The 16,622-nt window shown below is 36.8% G+C and overlaps 2 protein-coding genes across 3 annotated transcripts; one reads left to right on the forward strand and one right to left on the reverse strand.

Annotated features, from left to right (window-relative positions):
* The first annotated feature begins 45 nt into the window (after positions 1-45).
* LOC109060373 (probable G-protein coupled receptor 101) lies at positions 46-3,741 on the forward strand. Its single transcript, XM_019077537.2, has 2 exons — positions 46-676; positions 1,734-3,741. Exon 2 carries the CDS (start codon positions 1,832-1,834, stop codon positions 3,131-3,133), a length of 1,302 nt encoding a protein of 433 aa, XP_018933082.1. The 5' UTR covers positions 46-676; positions 1,734-1,831; the 3' UTR covers positions 3,134-3,741.
* A 1,693-nt stretch (positions 3,742-5,434) lies between these two features.
* On the reverse strand, positions 5,435-16,159 carry LOC109049090 (transmembrane 9 superfamily member 2). Of its 2 annotated transcripts, XM_042738464.1 has the most exons (18): positions 15,867-16,159; positions 15,637-15,704; positions 15,446-15,539; positions 14,989-15,116; positions 14,658-14,787; positions 13,561-13,688; positions 13,171-13,282; positions 13,013-13,092; positions 12,803-12,908; positions 12,477-12,518; positions 12,053-12,185; positions 11,393-11,512; positions 10,854-10,911; positions 10,590-10,749; positions 10,177-10,328; positions 9,979-10,090; positions 9,545-9,716; positions 5,435-7,018 (listed from the first exon to the last, which is right to left on the reverse strand). In XM_042738464.1, the coding sequence occupies exons 1-18, from the start codon at positions 16,002-16,004 to the stop codon at positions 6,951-6,953; spliced, it is 2,001 nt and encodes a 666-aa protein (XP_042594398.1). In that variant the 5' UTR covers positions 16,005-16,159; the 3' UTR covers positions 5,435-6,950. The 2 variants fall into 2 exon arrangements, with proteins under 2 accessions (XP_042594398.1, XP_042594399.1); XM_042738465.1 differs by lacking the exon at positions 12,477-12,518 and having other exon boundaries at positions 15,867-16,158.
* Positions 16,160-16,622: the final 463 nt, after the last annotated feature.

Raw genomic sequence — 16,622 nt, forward strand, 5'->3', positions numbered from 1 at the left:
TTTAATTTTTGCGTTCAACCACACTCATTGACTGTATAGCCTACCCACTGGTTGTGATCAGCACGATTATTTATTGTGGAAGGTTTGTGTTTAAGTGCACTCGAGAGCACCAACGGCGTTACATTGCTAATGAGCAGAACGGTGTGGTGCTGATGATGACATGTAACCGCTGTGACACTGCTGTGTGTGCGCCACCGCATGTTCACAAGCAGGTAACAGAAACCCACGGCGGTTTATTAAAACAATATCTGCTCTGACACCACCAGCGAGCGCTTGACTGATGCTTCTCCATCTCTGAATGAAGTCCTGCTCACACAGAGCCGAGCAGAGGCGAGAGGACGCGACTGTCGTTGATGACACTGAGGAGACTAAAACATGGGAGAACATCACTGGAGCCCAGCTTTCAGTGAAGAGACAGACACAAAGGCGACTGACAACCGACAGCCATTCGAAAAGAGCCGAACGAATGCTTCGTTAATGCCTTTCGTCACACGGTAAATGCCTTCCATTCATTGGTAATATTTGCTTGAGATTTGCACCGTAGAGAAACCAGCGCCACTTTTAGCGCGCGGTTAACAATGGAATTATGACAGTGGTGATTTCCAGCTGTTCATTGTTCGCGTAAAAGGTAGATGCAAATAATTTGGCCCGTGCTTACCAAGTGACTCAAGAAAAGGTAAGATACGATCCACACAGCTTCTAAACCATTAAAATGGATTAATATGTTGTCTCTGTATACAGATACACTGTTTCACTATTTATTATGCAGTGATTAGGTATAAATGTGCATGCTGATTTGTACATAAATGCTGTAAGTACTATACTATGTAGTATGTGCTGTGATATAGCAGGTACTAGAACCTTTGTGTATAGATATATAGGAAATGCATGTAAAGTACATTGATTGTAGCCTGTAGTAAGCACTATGTAGGCTATCCAAAAGGGTTTATTATAGTATGTACTATATAATTACAATATGTATATATAAAAGTATGTGTACAGTACAAATTTGAAGTTGAGTACTGCAGTGAGTACTGCAAATATTGTTGGCTTTTGTTTTATCAAGTTGTGTAATAGCATTTGCGAAGAAACAATTCTAGAGTTAAAATTCTAGTTGATGGAATAAGGCAATATTTGTTTGTTATTGCTTTTAGTTGTATTAGTTTCTGAAGTTATGGCTGGTAAATGATAAATATTATAAATATATAATGATTTCATATTTAATATTTCCCATATTAAAATCACAATTTTAAATAAATTAAAAAATAAAACAAACAAAAAATTCATTTTAAATGTATACTTAATATTTACAAAAGTTTTTTTTTAGTAAGTGGAGATAACAACAAAGATCATCTAAATGTAAAAATAGAGAGCATAATGTAGCACAATTAATTAGGCTTTCATTCATCAGTCAGTATTGGCAGATTAAAAGATCTGTAATAACTAATTACAGATATGGTACTGATATATATATATATATATATATATATATATATATATATGGTACAGAGGTTTATTATATATTTATATATACATTATGCATCCCTAAAAGCCTCTGCTAATGACTAAAAATAAATATGTAAAATGTATGTGTAGGTTGGACACAATAGTTCTTTCAGATGTCTGTTTCACTGTGACTCAAATATCATCACAGAACTGACAAGTGTGAACATTCATCTAAGAGGGATCAGGATGTGCTGAACATTTCTTCTTGTGTTACATCCTCTTTCAAGGTGTGAAGAGTGACAATACAGTTGTCAGACCTTCAGGCTGGTGTTGGTGATATCCGAAAGGCTCCTAATGCTTTATCTTCCACCTTGTCTCTGTCACCATGCCCACCTTTCCACCTCTGGGCAGTAACACCAGCACAGTGCCCTGGGACCCTGGCGCACCTTCTCTGGTGAACAGCATGGTGAAGATGGTGCTCATATCGGCGATTGTGTGCATGTCACTTTTTGGAAACGTTGTGGTGCTGCTGGTATTCCAGCGCAAGCCGCAACTTCTCCACGTTGCCAACCGTTTCGTGCTTAACCTGCTCCTGGCCGACCTACTGCAGACGGTGCTGGTCATGCCCTTTGCCATCGCCGCCACCGTGCCTGAGGTTTGGCCGCTGGACGCCCGACTCTGCCAAGCCCTTGTGGTGCTCATGCACCTGTTTGCATTCGCTGGCGTCAACACCATCATCGTGGTTTCCGTAGATCGCTATTTGGCCATCATCCACCCTCTGTCCTACCCTACACGAATGACACCTCACCTGGGTACCAACCTGATCGCTCTCACATGGCTTCTTAGTGTACTTCAGAGCACTCCGCCGCTTTATGGATGGGGAACCATCGAATTTGACCAGCGCCACAAAGCCTGCACTGTTGTGTGGTCCTCAAGCTACTCGTATTCAGCCTTGGTGTCGGCACTTTCATTCTGGCTGCCTTTGGTGATCATGCTTTGCTGTTATTGGATGGTATTCAGGGCGGCAAGGCGGCAGAACGCCCTCGTTCACCCCATCCAATCCAATCCCCCTCCAGATTCCCAAGCGTCCTGTTCCAGCCCCCAAAGGCATCCCCAACCGGAAGGCCCCTTTTCGGCCTCTTATCCCATCAGAACCCGCCATAGACGCTTCCATTATCACTGTAAGGCGGCGCGGGTGGTGTTCGTCATCATGGCGTCCTATGTGCTCAGTATGGGCCCGTACTGCATTCTAAGCACGATATCAATTTATTCTAGTGCAGCGGTGCCACCCTGGTTGGCCTCGATGGCGCTCATTCTCTTCTTCCTGCAGTGCTGCTTACACCCCTACATCTATGGCTACATGCACCGCAGCGTACGCAAGGAGTTCCTGGCGCTGCTCTGCGGGCCGCTGTGTGGGCAGGGCCGGATCAGTCAGGGCTCCGGCGTGGACAGTTGCTTCACGGTGACGGATGGACGCATGGCGCACACCCATCTCTCAAGCCAGGCTGCCCGAGTGTGTCCTCGCCGAACCTGGGAGGAAGGCACCGTGTCTTCTTCCCCTACAGAGAGGAGGTCCAAAGACAGCCGTAAGGAAACCACCTCCATCAGTCTGAGCTCAGAGAAGGAGCTCACAGTACACAGCAACACCAACAAACAACCTGAGGAAACACCTACAGGCAAATTCTGAACATATCTGGGGTATATACATCTCTTTTGGTTTCCATTTAGGGCACAATTTGGTACTTTTGAATCAAATACTGTGCCTTTAAACACAAGTTCACTTAATACAACCACACTCTCAGACAAAAAGGTACAAAAACTGTTACTGGGGCAGTATCCTTTTAAAAAGTACTAATTTGTGCCATTTATTTACTAATATGTACATTTTAGGTGGTAACATGTATCTTTAAGATACTAATATGTACCAAAAAATGGGAAAAAATGGTCCGAAAAGTCCCTTCTTAAAAGGTACCGCCTCAGTGGCAGCTTCTGTACCTTTTTATCTGAGAATGCATATTTGTTCTGCTATATGTAACCATATGTGTTCCTAGCTGTGCTATGGACCTACTTTATGGTTAGTTTTTACAAAAATAACATTGACCACAACAGAAAAGTCTAGCAAACATATTTTCTTGGCTGGATAATAGACTGTTTAAACTATCTTTTAGTCAAGAGTTAGATTTATTTATATGTATTTTATTTTACAGACTGGAGTAATGGCTGCTAAAAATTCAGCTTTACTATCACAGAATAAATATAATTTTAAAATGTATTAAAATAGAAAAGAGGTATTTAAATTGTAAAATTTCATATCATTATTGTTGCTGTATTGTTGATCAAATAAATGCAGCCATGATGAGCATAAGAGACTTAAAAAACAATTTAAAAAATGTTATCAACCTTTAACTTTTCAATGGTAGTGTTTACTCTGTGAATGGGAAAGTGGTTGAAAATATACCATCAGTTGCAGTATTTGTCATGGTTATTTAAACAGACTAGAAATAAGGTCTAAATATTCATTTAATACACAAGGCTTGACATCTAATATATTTTATGTGTGGTTTAAAATATAAAATATTGGAGACAGTATAAAGTGCTCCATCAAATACAGAATATTGATTTTCTTTTAGTGTTTTAATAAAGTAAAATGTTGGAAAAATATTTTTTGAGACAGCATATAGTAGTGTATAATATGTCTAACAAAATGTATACATCCATGTCAAATGTATTACTGCTTTACAATTTAAAGACAAAGTATTCCTTATGTTGTTTTAAAATGAATTTAGAATACATGTGGAAAGATTTTGGTCTATTTTTCTAAGCATACTTATCAACTTTGTTATACAACTGAACCATTGTCACTGGAATCAAAGTTCTCTTACAGAAACAATGTAAATGTAAGAGTAATTTCAAGCAAAGGGAAGCTAAATTGCAAAAAAAAAAATCTGTTTATTTATTGTTCATGCACCAATAATACTTAAGCGATGAATCACATCAGCATTAGGGTATGGGTCACTGTATTTCTGTTTGTATTTAAAAGATGTGTAATGTGGAGGGGTTTCAGTGTTTTGAAGAGGGTGAGTCACATGAAAACTGTCAAGATCATGTCTGATTATATTTCACCCCAAAATGAGAGAGAAAAAAGAAAATTAAGCCTTATTTCGGACCATTATTATTATTTTTTATTTATTTATTTGCATTGTTCCCACCCATTCAACCATTTCTTATTATTTTAATGTAGGAAAAAAAAAAAAATGAAGAAAAATATCATGGTAGTGTTTGTTGAACTGTCATTTTATTTATTTATAGATTTAATTATTTATTGATGGGTTTATACTTAAATTTTTGTGTGAGAAATGCGACCTGGACATGCTTTTGTGAGATTCACCCAAGCAGCTAATGAGCTCAGGATCTCAGGGTATTTATGATGTACCTCTTGACCGGTGTGAAGAGTCCGCTCTCTTTAAGAGTGCCTCCCTATAAAAATTGTAAATTGTACATCCTCTCTGTGTCATATGAGATGTTCAATCCCCTCACACTGCCAAACTGACATGATGACATGATTAAAAAAGCAGGCTTCGAAACTGCTGAAGCACTTTATGTTATGGAGTTCAACCACTGCATTAAGGCAGGAATGTTAACCGTTCTTGGGCACTTAGCTTGACCCTGTACAAAACAGGACTGCTAGTGCTTCAATATTAATTTCTGGCTGGGGTGTTTAGAAGTCAGCTGAATCAATCATGAGTCAAACCTGCAATTTCCACTGCTACAGCAAGTATTACAGGTATATTGAAACAAGTGAGTGCAGCAATACTATCAACTGTATACCAGTTTCCAGCAATGTCTGCAGCACTTACAAAACTGTAGACAGTCACTTTCAAAAAATAAAACAGCAGAGTCAGCTGAAACATGTCATCATGTTTACTCCAACTGTAACAACCGACTGTTTTATATTTTTTTTAAAAAAGCTTAGAATTAGACATTTTTGTAATGATGTACTTTGTGATTTATTTTTCTTTCATTATAACATTGTGAAGAATGTTTATGCATACCTCATCATAAGACTTGAAGCTCAGTACATTCTGTGGGTTTTAAATTAAAATGATTGGAAAAAGATGTGCAAGCATGTAGTTTTCTTAATGTAATTACATTTTAATAATTTACAAAGTATAAAAATCACTGAATATCTCCCATTATTTAGATACTATTACTTGTATAAAAGAGTCCTGTAGCAAAAACAATGTGCTTCTTAACCATTCAATTCCCTTCAATCCATAAAAACAATTCATCAGCAAGATAAAACTATAAAAAACATAACAAAACAAAGTAGTTTTATGATACTAACAACAAAGTAAAAATATTACTGATATTCACCAATAGGTGACATTACAGAGTTTACTGTGGTGTGGTGTTACATGCCTTAAGGTGCGGTCACATTAGTGAAATTTAGGTGAAATTTCATGAGCAAAAAAATTCCTTCGTATATTGTCAATAGTGAGATGCATAAAGCAGAGCTCACACAGAAGCCCTTTTTAAACAAAGCAGCTCGTCTTGAACCCAAATTCTTTCACCCTCACGTGAAATTCCTGATTGTGATCTAAATGAATGAATTTCACTCGCGAAATCAACTAGGCTAAATTTCACAGGCAAAAAAAAACAAAAAATGTTACAACGAAGTCACTTCCAAACCAATTTTCTGTTCTCAACATGTCATCTTCGCGTGACCAACTTGACATGACAAAATCTGTGTGGGAAAAAAACGTTTTAGCCCTTAAGCGATACTCCAAAACACGTGGATTCCAATCAAAAATGACTGTTATTCACTGTGAAATTCCACCAAATAATGGTGTTACATTAGTGAAACTTATTATGATGTAGTAATGCTACACCTCTTACTCAGAGGTCACTTCCAAACTAAGCAGCTTTAAAAATTGATCAGTGCGACAAATTTGTGCACTCAAAAATGAACAAATTTGAATCCCATGAGAAATCTGTGTGTGGAATGTTTTCACGTGTCACTCACTCAAAATTCCAGTTTGCGATGACGGCTTTTAGCCCACGGAATTTCACTGTAAAGGTAAATGTGACAGCACCCGAAACTGTATCCCATCTGATCTTTCAAAAATGTACAAAGGCTAAAACATGGACAGAAATAACTATTAAATACTCAAATTATGTCTTTACAGATGATTAAATAAAACATAAAATGTAAAACATACATTTGGATAAGTATAAAATCATAAAAAGACAATTTTATGCATAAGATATGGGGTTCTGCTCTCAGCATGGTAGATTTAGCTGGAATGAAGTCATAGGCAACCCGAAACAAGTAAAGCACTAAAAAGGGTTTTTGGAGTTCACACACACCTACTGCAGGTCAGTGAATTACAGTTGAGCCAAACACACCATCCGTTCTTTTAACCTTCATTTAAATGTCTATTCAGACTTTCACATGAAAGCTGATCTGTAAAAAGATGATGTTGTGTTCTCCAAATGTCCCTCCCTTAGTCCACCTTCAGCACGCTGTAGATTTTATTTACAAACCAGAAGCAGGAGAAGAAGCCTATAGTACCTGCACAGAAGGAGACATGTTTGAAAATTAATGTGAGAAATAAAATGAAGAGCACTGGCCAACATAAAAGATGTCACAAAATGTGCCAGACTAACTAATAGTGTGCACATTATGAAACAGTGCTTCTATTAAAACCACATCTAGAGTCATTTGGGTGGCATTTTACAAGATAACCATCTATTAATAGTGCTGTTTCAATGCAGCAAATTATCTGACAGAGCCAAACTGAGCTGAGTGTAATGAAGCACAGGATTAAATCTAATCATCGCTGGGGCGGCAGTGACAGCCAATCTGATTTAAATCTTAAGCTCGGAATCTATTTTCAGATGTGTTTATATACACACAATTCTCAGTCCTCCCCCTCACCTTCCACACACGCTCTCTCGGTGTATCTTCACTTGGCTCTCAGGATCTAAAAAGTCATGCTAGTTTGGACAAAAACAAGCCATTTCTGGGACCCGTTGCTTTAAGGTGAGGGACTGAGAGCATAATGGTGATCCAGTAAGCCTCGTTTCAATCGTGCCTTACATTTTCTCCCCTCAATTGTGCATGGAAGTTGCCATAACAGCCGTAGCCAGGGATGCTAAAGCATCTAGTAGAATCCATGGCAACAAATAGACTGTGGCTAATATCTACTCAGAATCCGATGACGGTGGTTTCCCATCATTCAAAGCAAAGCCGTGAGAACTGCTGCAATTACACTGGCAATCTGGAGGGTTTTTGTAAAGGTTCAACATGAAATGTCACTGAGGAGCTTGGGCTATTTTACCGAGTCGATCAGTCGCAGTTGTACAGCAGACAAAACGCTTTACTTCATGCTGGGTGAGGAAAACACTTGTTGCAAAGAAAAAAAGACATTTACATGCCATTTGTAGAGAAACAGGTAAGCATGTGTAGATGTTTACGGCTGGCTGAAAGCTAGCCATCTCTCGCCACCTCCGCCTCAGCATATCAATGAGGGTAAGCGACAGAGATTTGATTAAGGCCGGAGGGAGCGCCGCTGTCTTTCAACAACAACAATAAAAGATGAGGAATATTTATAGGTGTCCCAATTACCCTCAGCCTAAACACAGCATGACCCATTGGGCAGGAATAAACCAACTAGAACTGGTCACCCAACAACCGAAAGGACCAGAAGGGAAACACTGCAGAACCAAATCTGATATTTGATATTGTAGGTGACGTAAAATAAGGCAAACATTTTGCATGTTACACTAACCATAGTAAGCATCAACTTTCAGGAACAGGATACAAATCCTGTAGCTTTTAAATGGTACTTTATCAGGGGCGGTTGCATCAGCTGCGCAGAAATTACAACTTAGCCTCTATTAAATATGTTTGCATTTCACCATTTAAATTAGTTGCAATGTAATTCTATCTGTAAACTAAATATTTACAGAAGCCTGTGACCGGGAGTAAAAAAAAAAAAATAGCAGATTGACTGCATTCCATCCATAAGATCGTTTTACCTGTCAGACTTCAATACTTTAGGAGTCTGATAATGTTGACATTTACACTCATTAACATTTTATGAAAGAGAAAACATCATTTGTGCATCTTTCCATGGTGTGCATGGTTATTTTTAATGTATTTATTTATTCATCCTTACTCATTTTAAATGCAGTTTCTGAATGTTATTTACATAAGAATTCGTATTAATGTTACTGACCATTAAGTAGTATCATATTTCAAAGGAAACATAATTTTGTGAGGCAAAAGAAATTTATAAGAATTTAGAATCTCTGCAATTGGATCATTGAGGGTTAACGTCATATTATGTTACTCCACATTACTTTACAGAGAGCTTATTTGCTAAATGGATTATTTTAACGATCTCCTTACTAAGTTTCTGAACCTTGATCATGTAAGGATCCTTGCTGTCTATGAAAGGACATGTTGTTAATATGTTTCTTACATGATTAGCATGTCGCTAGGATAGATAGATAGATAGATAGATAGATAGATAGATAGATAGATAGATAGATAGATAGATAGATAGATAGATAGATAGATATCGTTTCTCTGTGCCTTTATCGTTATAGTTGTAGTGTGGACTCTGCTATTTCTTTTAATATTGAGAACAATTATATCTATATTAGAACTATATCTTTATTGTAATCTTTATGGTTATCGTGCTTGGTGTGAACGGCTTCAGTTTGTTTACATTTGAATTTGGACAGTTGGAGTTGGAATAGACTTGGCTCATCTGAACATTCCGTCAATGTAAATCTATGGGATTTTTAATCTTTGTTTTCATTTCTACATTATAAATATAATTATACTACTAAAAAAACATTAAATATTTAATTTATTTACTTGCATGTCATGTGGCCATTAACCAACTTCAGAGAACAAATGTTAAATGACTGAAATGTTAATATTAAATTTCAGGAGGTAAGTCAAGTAAATATTTTCATCAAAGGGATCTGGTTGACAAAAAACTTCGGGAATCCCTACTCCAATCACAAAGTGTATATGTATGAAAATATTTTTAAAGCTAAAGCAAATATGCCATCTTCCGCCTACCTGTAAAAATGAAGAAAATGAGCACCATAATCAAGGTGTAGCCAAAGTAGAGAATGGTGCTCGCAGCCCCTATGATTTGTAGTTTTGAGAAGAAGTAATGCACTGCGTAGACAAACAGATACACTGCTGTGAAACCACTGGTCAGGAATGATCGCCACCACCAGTGATAATCCTGTCAAACACAAATAAGAAGGCTTTAAATAAAAGTCAAAAACACCAGCAATTATTAAAATAAATAAACATAGCATATTTGACAAATTTTTACAATTCATTCAAATCAGTGGCCTAGGGAAACAAACTCCACTAGACCACACCACTAGATGTCAGTATAAAGTCCTTGACTGTCATATTAGTTGTTTTTGAACAACCAGCAAACACAAAAAAAGAAAAATGTTACACTGAAATTAGTTTTGTTATAAGGTGTTAAATCTCACCTCTGCACATAAATGGAAATAGCAGAGCAGAACAGTTGCCTCAGAGCAGGTAATAACCAAGATGATGAAGACCAGGAAAAGGAAGCCAAACATGTAATACATCTGATGAGACCTGCAGAGGAACATTTGCATGCACCGTTAGGACCAAAACATCAATCCTCAAATCAACTCATTTCAGCATATGATTTCAGATCATACCAAATGCTGTTAAGGATGAAGAAGAGCTGAATGAAGATGCAGCCAAAGGGCAGGATGCCACCCATGATGATGCCCGGCATGGCTTTGGTGAAGAAGGACTGCTGAGGAATTTGGCGTGGGATCTGGTTTGTTCGCACTGGTGGCTCGATGCCCTGTTAAAACAGGAAAACAAATACACACCCACATTCATGATATCGTGCATGACAGCATGCCAAAAGAAAAGCTCACACAGATGGGAAATGCAATAACAATACAAAAATAAATTTAAAAAAAATAGGAATGAGCAAGAGTATCAAAATCTGGGAGCTGATTATTAAATGTCATTTCTTAGTATAATTATAATGCCAGGAATGAAAAATGTACTTTGCTGAAAAACGCTTAAGAAGTTGGTCTGTTAAAGAAGGCATACTCACTGGTTTTTTGAAACCGAAGTATGCACCCACAAAAGTGAGAGGAACAGAGATGCCAAACCACAGTGCCAGGATGGCCACCAGTGTACCAAAGGGAACAGCAGCGGATGAGCCCTCTACCCACAGGATCAGATTCATCATGAAGAAATCCACAAACACAATCCTGCAAAAACATAGCATACTGCAACTGCATACTGGCATACATCAATTTATTCCTGTTGTCAGGAAATCTATTAGTGTTTGCAATAAAGACAGTATTCAACTTACCCAGGACACAAAAAAGCGGTGAGAAGAACATTGGTTTTCCAGTTTTCACCACCGAAAGCTGATGAAACCAAGTGAAATTGAGGAAGCAATCAATATTAAAACTGACAACAGGGTTTTTCAAAACTGTACATCTGTAAATAACATATCTGCACATTCACAATTCTATATATTGTCAATTTTCTATATTTTTAATCACTGTATTGATTTGTATTGTTTACATTTTATTTCCTATTTTTTATTATTGTGTTATATTCTGTTTTATTGCCTTTATCCTCAAGTATGTCTGTACTTTTTCTGCACTGGAGGCTCCTTTCAGCAAGATAAATTCCTTGTTTGTATAAGCTTCCTAGGCAATAAAGCTCATTCTGATTAATCTTTAACATATTTAAGGTGGACTCTGTTTTTTCCCAAATTAAAATGCAGGAAATGAACAGAAGAAAAAATGAATAGCTCTTCAGATGAAAAATTACAATGCTTTCATAATGATTCCAATAGAAAATAAAGTAAAATAAGTGTTCCATATTACAGTATTTCCTTACTCTTATAGAGTCTGGCAGACACGTATCCAGCAGGTGTGCCAAGCAGAACCCACAACACCACTGCGCAGGTCATGAGAGCCCCTCTGTTGGCTGGAGACAGGAAGCCCATGCAGGCCAGGACTAAAGAGAAAAGCAGGATTGTCACTTTTTTTCATTTAATGCTATTGGTAACACTTTAGTACAGGGACCAATTCTCACTATTAACTAGTTGCTTATTAGCATGCCTATTATTAACATATTGGCTGTTTATTAGTACTTACAAAGCACATATTCTGCATAACCATGTTCTACTTCCCTAATCCTACCCAATACCTAAACTTAACAGATTTCTTACTTACTATTAATAAACAGCAAATTAGGAGTTTACTGAGGCAAAAGCAGTAGTAAATGGTTTGTTAACTGTGAGAACTGGACCTTGAAATAAAGCGTGACCATGCTAGGATAACAGTAATAAGAAATAACAAATTACCAAACTGTGTACAACCATTTGTAATTGATCACTAATTAAAAATAAACATTAGTGGAGAAAAGTTCACATTTATGGAATGCACTCAAATATTAAAGTGTTCTTAAAATACTAGAGAATTAATCCTTTATGTTTAATTTGTACAATGCAAAATCTGCAGTACATTTAATTCATTTCTGTTCCAATGCACTTACAAAGGGTGATGAAGGTCATGATGAAGACCTGAGTGCCCTGTCCGAGGAAGACGGACAGAAGCATGCCCATCCTGGGCGGCCTGAACACGTCACCATGTACCTGCTTCCAGCCAGACTCCTCCTGGGCTTCCTCCTGCAAGACATATAACAATAAATCTCAATATGGCCGCACATGACCGACATCCGGTAAATCATTACAGACGGTCATCAAACTCAATTATTGAAATTGTGATGGAAAAGCAGATGGTATGTGCCACACATGCTTTATCAGTGACATTAACCATACAATAAAAAACAGCTACAACAAAATCTAAAAATCTATTGGAGCAACAAACATCATAATTACACTTGTTTTACCAAGTTCCCGAAACCACACAATCATCATATCATAATCACCAGTGACAACATAAGCTAATAAGCTTACATAGGTAATGTTTGCAGCTGGAGGGATCTTAACCCAGTCTGCCTGTGAATGTCACAACAGAGGATTCAGTGACTGGAGGTATTCTTATGGTTATTAAAATGAGAAAAATAAGACCACACTGAAACAAAGAGAAAAGCTATCGGTCGGTCTCTGCTTGAGCAAGAAGCAAACACAATATATTAACTGCAAATTTGCTCTAACAGTTTGTGCGTATGTGGGAGCGTCAGCTCTGTTGACACAAGACACTGTGGTGACATTACAGAGTCATTCATTTCTTCTGTTATCTAGATAAAAGTTGGAATGAGAACAAAGTAAATTCAAGGTACCTGGTCCATCTGGTTGTACCGGGCAATATCCTTGTGCAGTGTTCTAAGCATGATCATGGCCACCATGCCAGTCAGGAAGAGCACAATGACTAAAGAGTTCATGATGCTGAAAAAATTAAATGAAGACGGCCCATTAATATGTATGGAGATATGGAAAAAAGAGCTTTCTTATTCTTGACTGTATGATATTTACTACCAGCTTGTGCTCACCTGAACCACTGGATGTTGGTGTGAGGCATGGAAACCAAAATGTAATCCCATCGAGAAGCCCACCTAATATCATCATTTTGCTAGAAAAGGAGAAAAAAACTCATTACACATAGTTCTTTCCAACCATCTTATTGTACTGACTTTATAAACAAACGTACCTTAAATGTAACTGAATAAGTGTAGGTGACTTTGAGATTACTCTTGAAATCTGCTGGTATGTCCATGGGAGCTCCTTCACATGTTGGATTTTCATCATTACTATGCTTTATGCTGTTCAACAGACAACATACGTATTACTCATATGTAACAAACTATACTACAGACGAGATAACTCTAATGTTCTAATCTATGCGCCTTAAAGTAAATATTCACTCGGTTTTCTTATTGAAGTGTGCTTGCAAACAGGTGTCACTATGCCTATAATTTTCAGCTCTAGTTAAATATGAAATCTGAAACTGATCATACAGGCCCACAGGAAGCTAAAATTAGGTCTTAAATACCCCATTTCAAGTCAAGTTAGTAACAGACAGTTATATGCAAAATCAGACCTCTGAGGTTCCAGTGTTGCCGCCACAAGTCGAGCATGCATCCCATTCGTTTCATCTCCACTGTGGTAAAATATGGTGATGTCCACATGGTTGAAAACATAATAAGTGTTCTTCTTGTTGAAATCAGCCTAAAAGAGTGGATAAAATCATGTCAGAAGCTAGACAGAATCAAAAAAGCATCTTTTACTAAATAGACTTATTTTGAAAAACAAAAAAAAAGCTGAAATGTTATTAATCAGCAACACATTGTGTCAAAGTTCTGTTCTTGGTAATGTATTTTTATTATATTATGCTGTAAAGATTTAACCAATAATGTTTTTAAACGTGAATAAATGAATGAATAAACATATATAGTTTTATTTGTATTTTTATGTATAATGTATTTTATATTATTATATTATGTTGTAAAAATATAACCAATAAACGTGAATGAACAAATAAACATATATAGTTTTATTTAATGGACACTTTTCACAGATGACTTGTTTAAACAGATATTAACATTGCAAACATAGCAAAGTTTGTTAGCAAAGCAATTCTAACAGCTGATGGATTGATGGCAAATTTGACATCTTTCTCTCTTCCAATTAACAATCACTCTCTGTATTTTTCCTCTTTGGTTAACTCATAAATTATATTATGAATGTTTTCTTTTGCTAATGGAGCAAAAAGGAGCAAAGCTTTTGCCCATTATTATGACTTCCTCTTCTGTGAAATATGAAAAGGGTCCATTATATCTGAACAACAGTCAGTAATAAACCAATATATGATTCAATAACCAAAACAGTTTGTTAATTTTTAGTCCATTCCATAAATACTGTAAATCTCATGACTTTTGATGTATCATATGTTTAAGACCTACTCTAATATCTAACACAAACTAAAAACATCAAATGTTTGATTCGCCATCCCTAAAACAGGGATTACAGCCTTTTCCAACAATAAAATTAAATCAACGTCATAATCTTAATTTAACATAATTTACAGAATTTATATTCAATTCATTGCATTTATGCCAGCTTTTTATTCTATCATATTTATTCCATCGCAGACTGCCAGCTCACAATTAAAGTGGTATAAAAAGCTGTCTCTCTCACATTTATCACACAGGCATCCTTTGGCTTTCCTTCTTGGTTCACTAGACATCCAATGGGAAATCCTGGGTTGCAGACTTTCTGACCGTCCTCCACAATGTAACACCACGTCACTGGCATGTTGTCAACAATCCTGAAAAACAAGTTTAAGGATAAACCAAATCCACTTATCTTTTATGGGAAACCATTAGAGATCGCGTAAATAATTACATGCCAAACCCTCCAACAACAAACTGATATTATGTCTTTCCAACTGTTAAAGCAAGATTTTCGTTTTGAACTTTTATTTTGTTATTGCTACCACACCTACTGTACACATCACATCTAGACTTACCAGTGGTGCTGGTAATTCAGCTCCATTCCTTTCTTTAGAAAGTCCAACTTTAACTTGTCTTCACTTGAACCTATATCATACGATTTGGTGCAGACCTTCACACAAGCCTTGTCAGCCTTAAATGAAAACTAAGGAGAATTTCCAAAATCAGTATATTTCAGTACATTGGTTAATTTTAATACATTAATGCAGAATAATAACAACTAGGAATACACTGCCTAAATAAAATCAGCTTTATCATACGACAATATATGATTATATATGACATTATAAAAACAAATCACACAAAACACAAAAGGAAGAAGTGTCTTTGTCTGTCAGCTAAAACTAGTAAAACCTGACAAACGAGATGTCAGCTCTCGATGAACAAGTTGTGTGATCTTCTAAATGTCACTGCCACAATGATATTAAACTACAATGATTAAAAAAACCTCAACTAAAAACATCAATTTCTTACCTTGTAAGGTGACGTCTCTATTCTTTCTCCAAATAACACCTGCCCAAGGTTCTCTGAGGGCCTTCTTTCATTCGTATCTTTGCAAAAATCAAACCTAAAGCAAAAAGTATTCCCTCGCTGATCAGTCCTTGTATAGAAATGCATGCATGTATAATAATAAAGCTTATACTGTAAAGATCAAGAACACTTACGCATCATATTCATAAGGCAGGACTGATTCAACCGAGTCCAGTCTATTCACAAACAGCTGTATATCAGTCTGACAGAAGGGGAGTGGGGTCAAGGGGACAGCTGACTATTAGTCATATCTCAGAGATGAACAGTTTTTATTTTGAACATGAATTTGCTTGACTCAATATCTAAACGTGTATTGTATTTGTTATGCCTCGACTGTCTGTACACGGAAGAGTAATGAGCTCACCTGACATTCCTCCGCATCTCCTTTTGACTTTTCCTCGCAAAAACTGACTGGTGCTAAACCCGGAAGGTAGAATCCAAAGCTCGAGCTGACTACTGTTAAACTCAGCAAAAATATAAAACGCGGATTTAAAGGCTTCATTTTTCAAAAGAGCGTCCTGCGAGAATTCCGGTTTACTCTGCTGGAGCAAACCATAAAACTAACCGGCGACGGTTCACACAAAAAATCACCAAGACAACGAGCTCGCAGCTGCTACTGACTCAAGAAGCATCAGAGTCACTTCCTCACTATGCACATAACTCCGCCCACCGGTGGCCCCGCCTCCAATTCATCGACAGTACGTCATTAATACACAAAACATCTGTTTTTAATTTAATTGTTATTTGTTTACATTTTTTATCTTTATTCTTTTTGTGTATTTATGTATTTTCCAAATTAATACTACATGTGAAACTTTCTATTGATGCAGTTTAAAGTTCTCCTGAATGTGTTTGCATTTCTGTTACTTTAATAAAAAGAAAACGTTTAATTTTGTTATGAATATATTTATACCATTAATAAAATGATATTAAGTCATGTTTATTTGTTTTATTTAATTATAAATAGTTTAGGCTGTATCTACTTTATTTATTTTTTTTGCTTTTGTTTATTTCCCCCCCTTTTTTGCTACATATATGTAAAGTTTGTCATAATGCTCATCAATGTTTTCCTGAAGGAAATGGCAGTACTACCACCAGTCCCACAGGTGAAAACAAACTT

Source organism: Cyprinus carpio, chromosome B14 (assembly GCF_018340385.1).
Source record: "Cyprinus carpio isolate SPL01 chromosome B14, ASM1834038v1, whole genome shotgun sequence".
Lineage (NCBI taxonomy): Eukaryota > Metazoa > Chordata > Actinopteri > Cypriniformes > Cyprinidae > Cyprinus > Cyprinus carpio.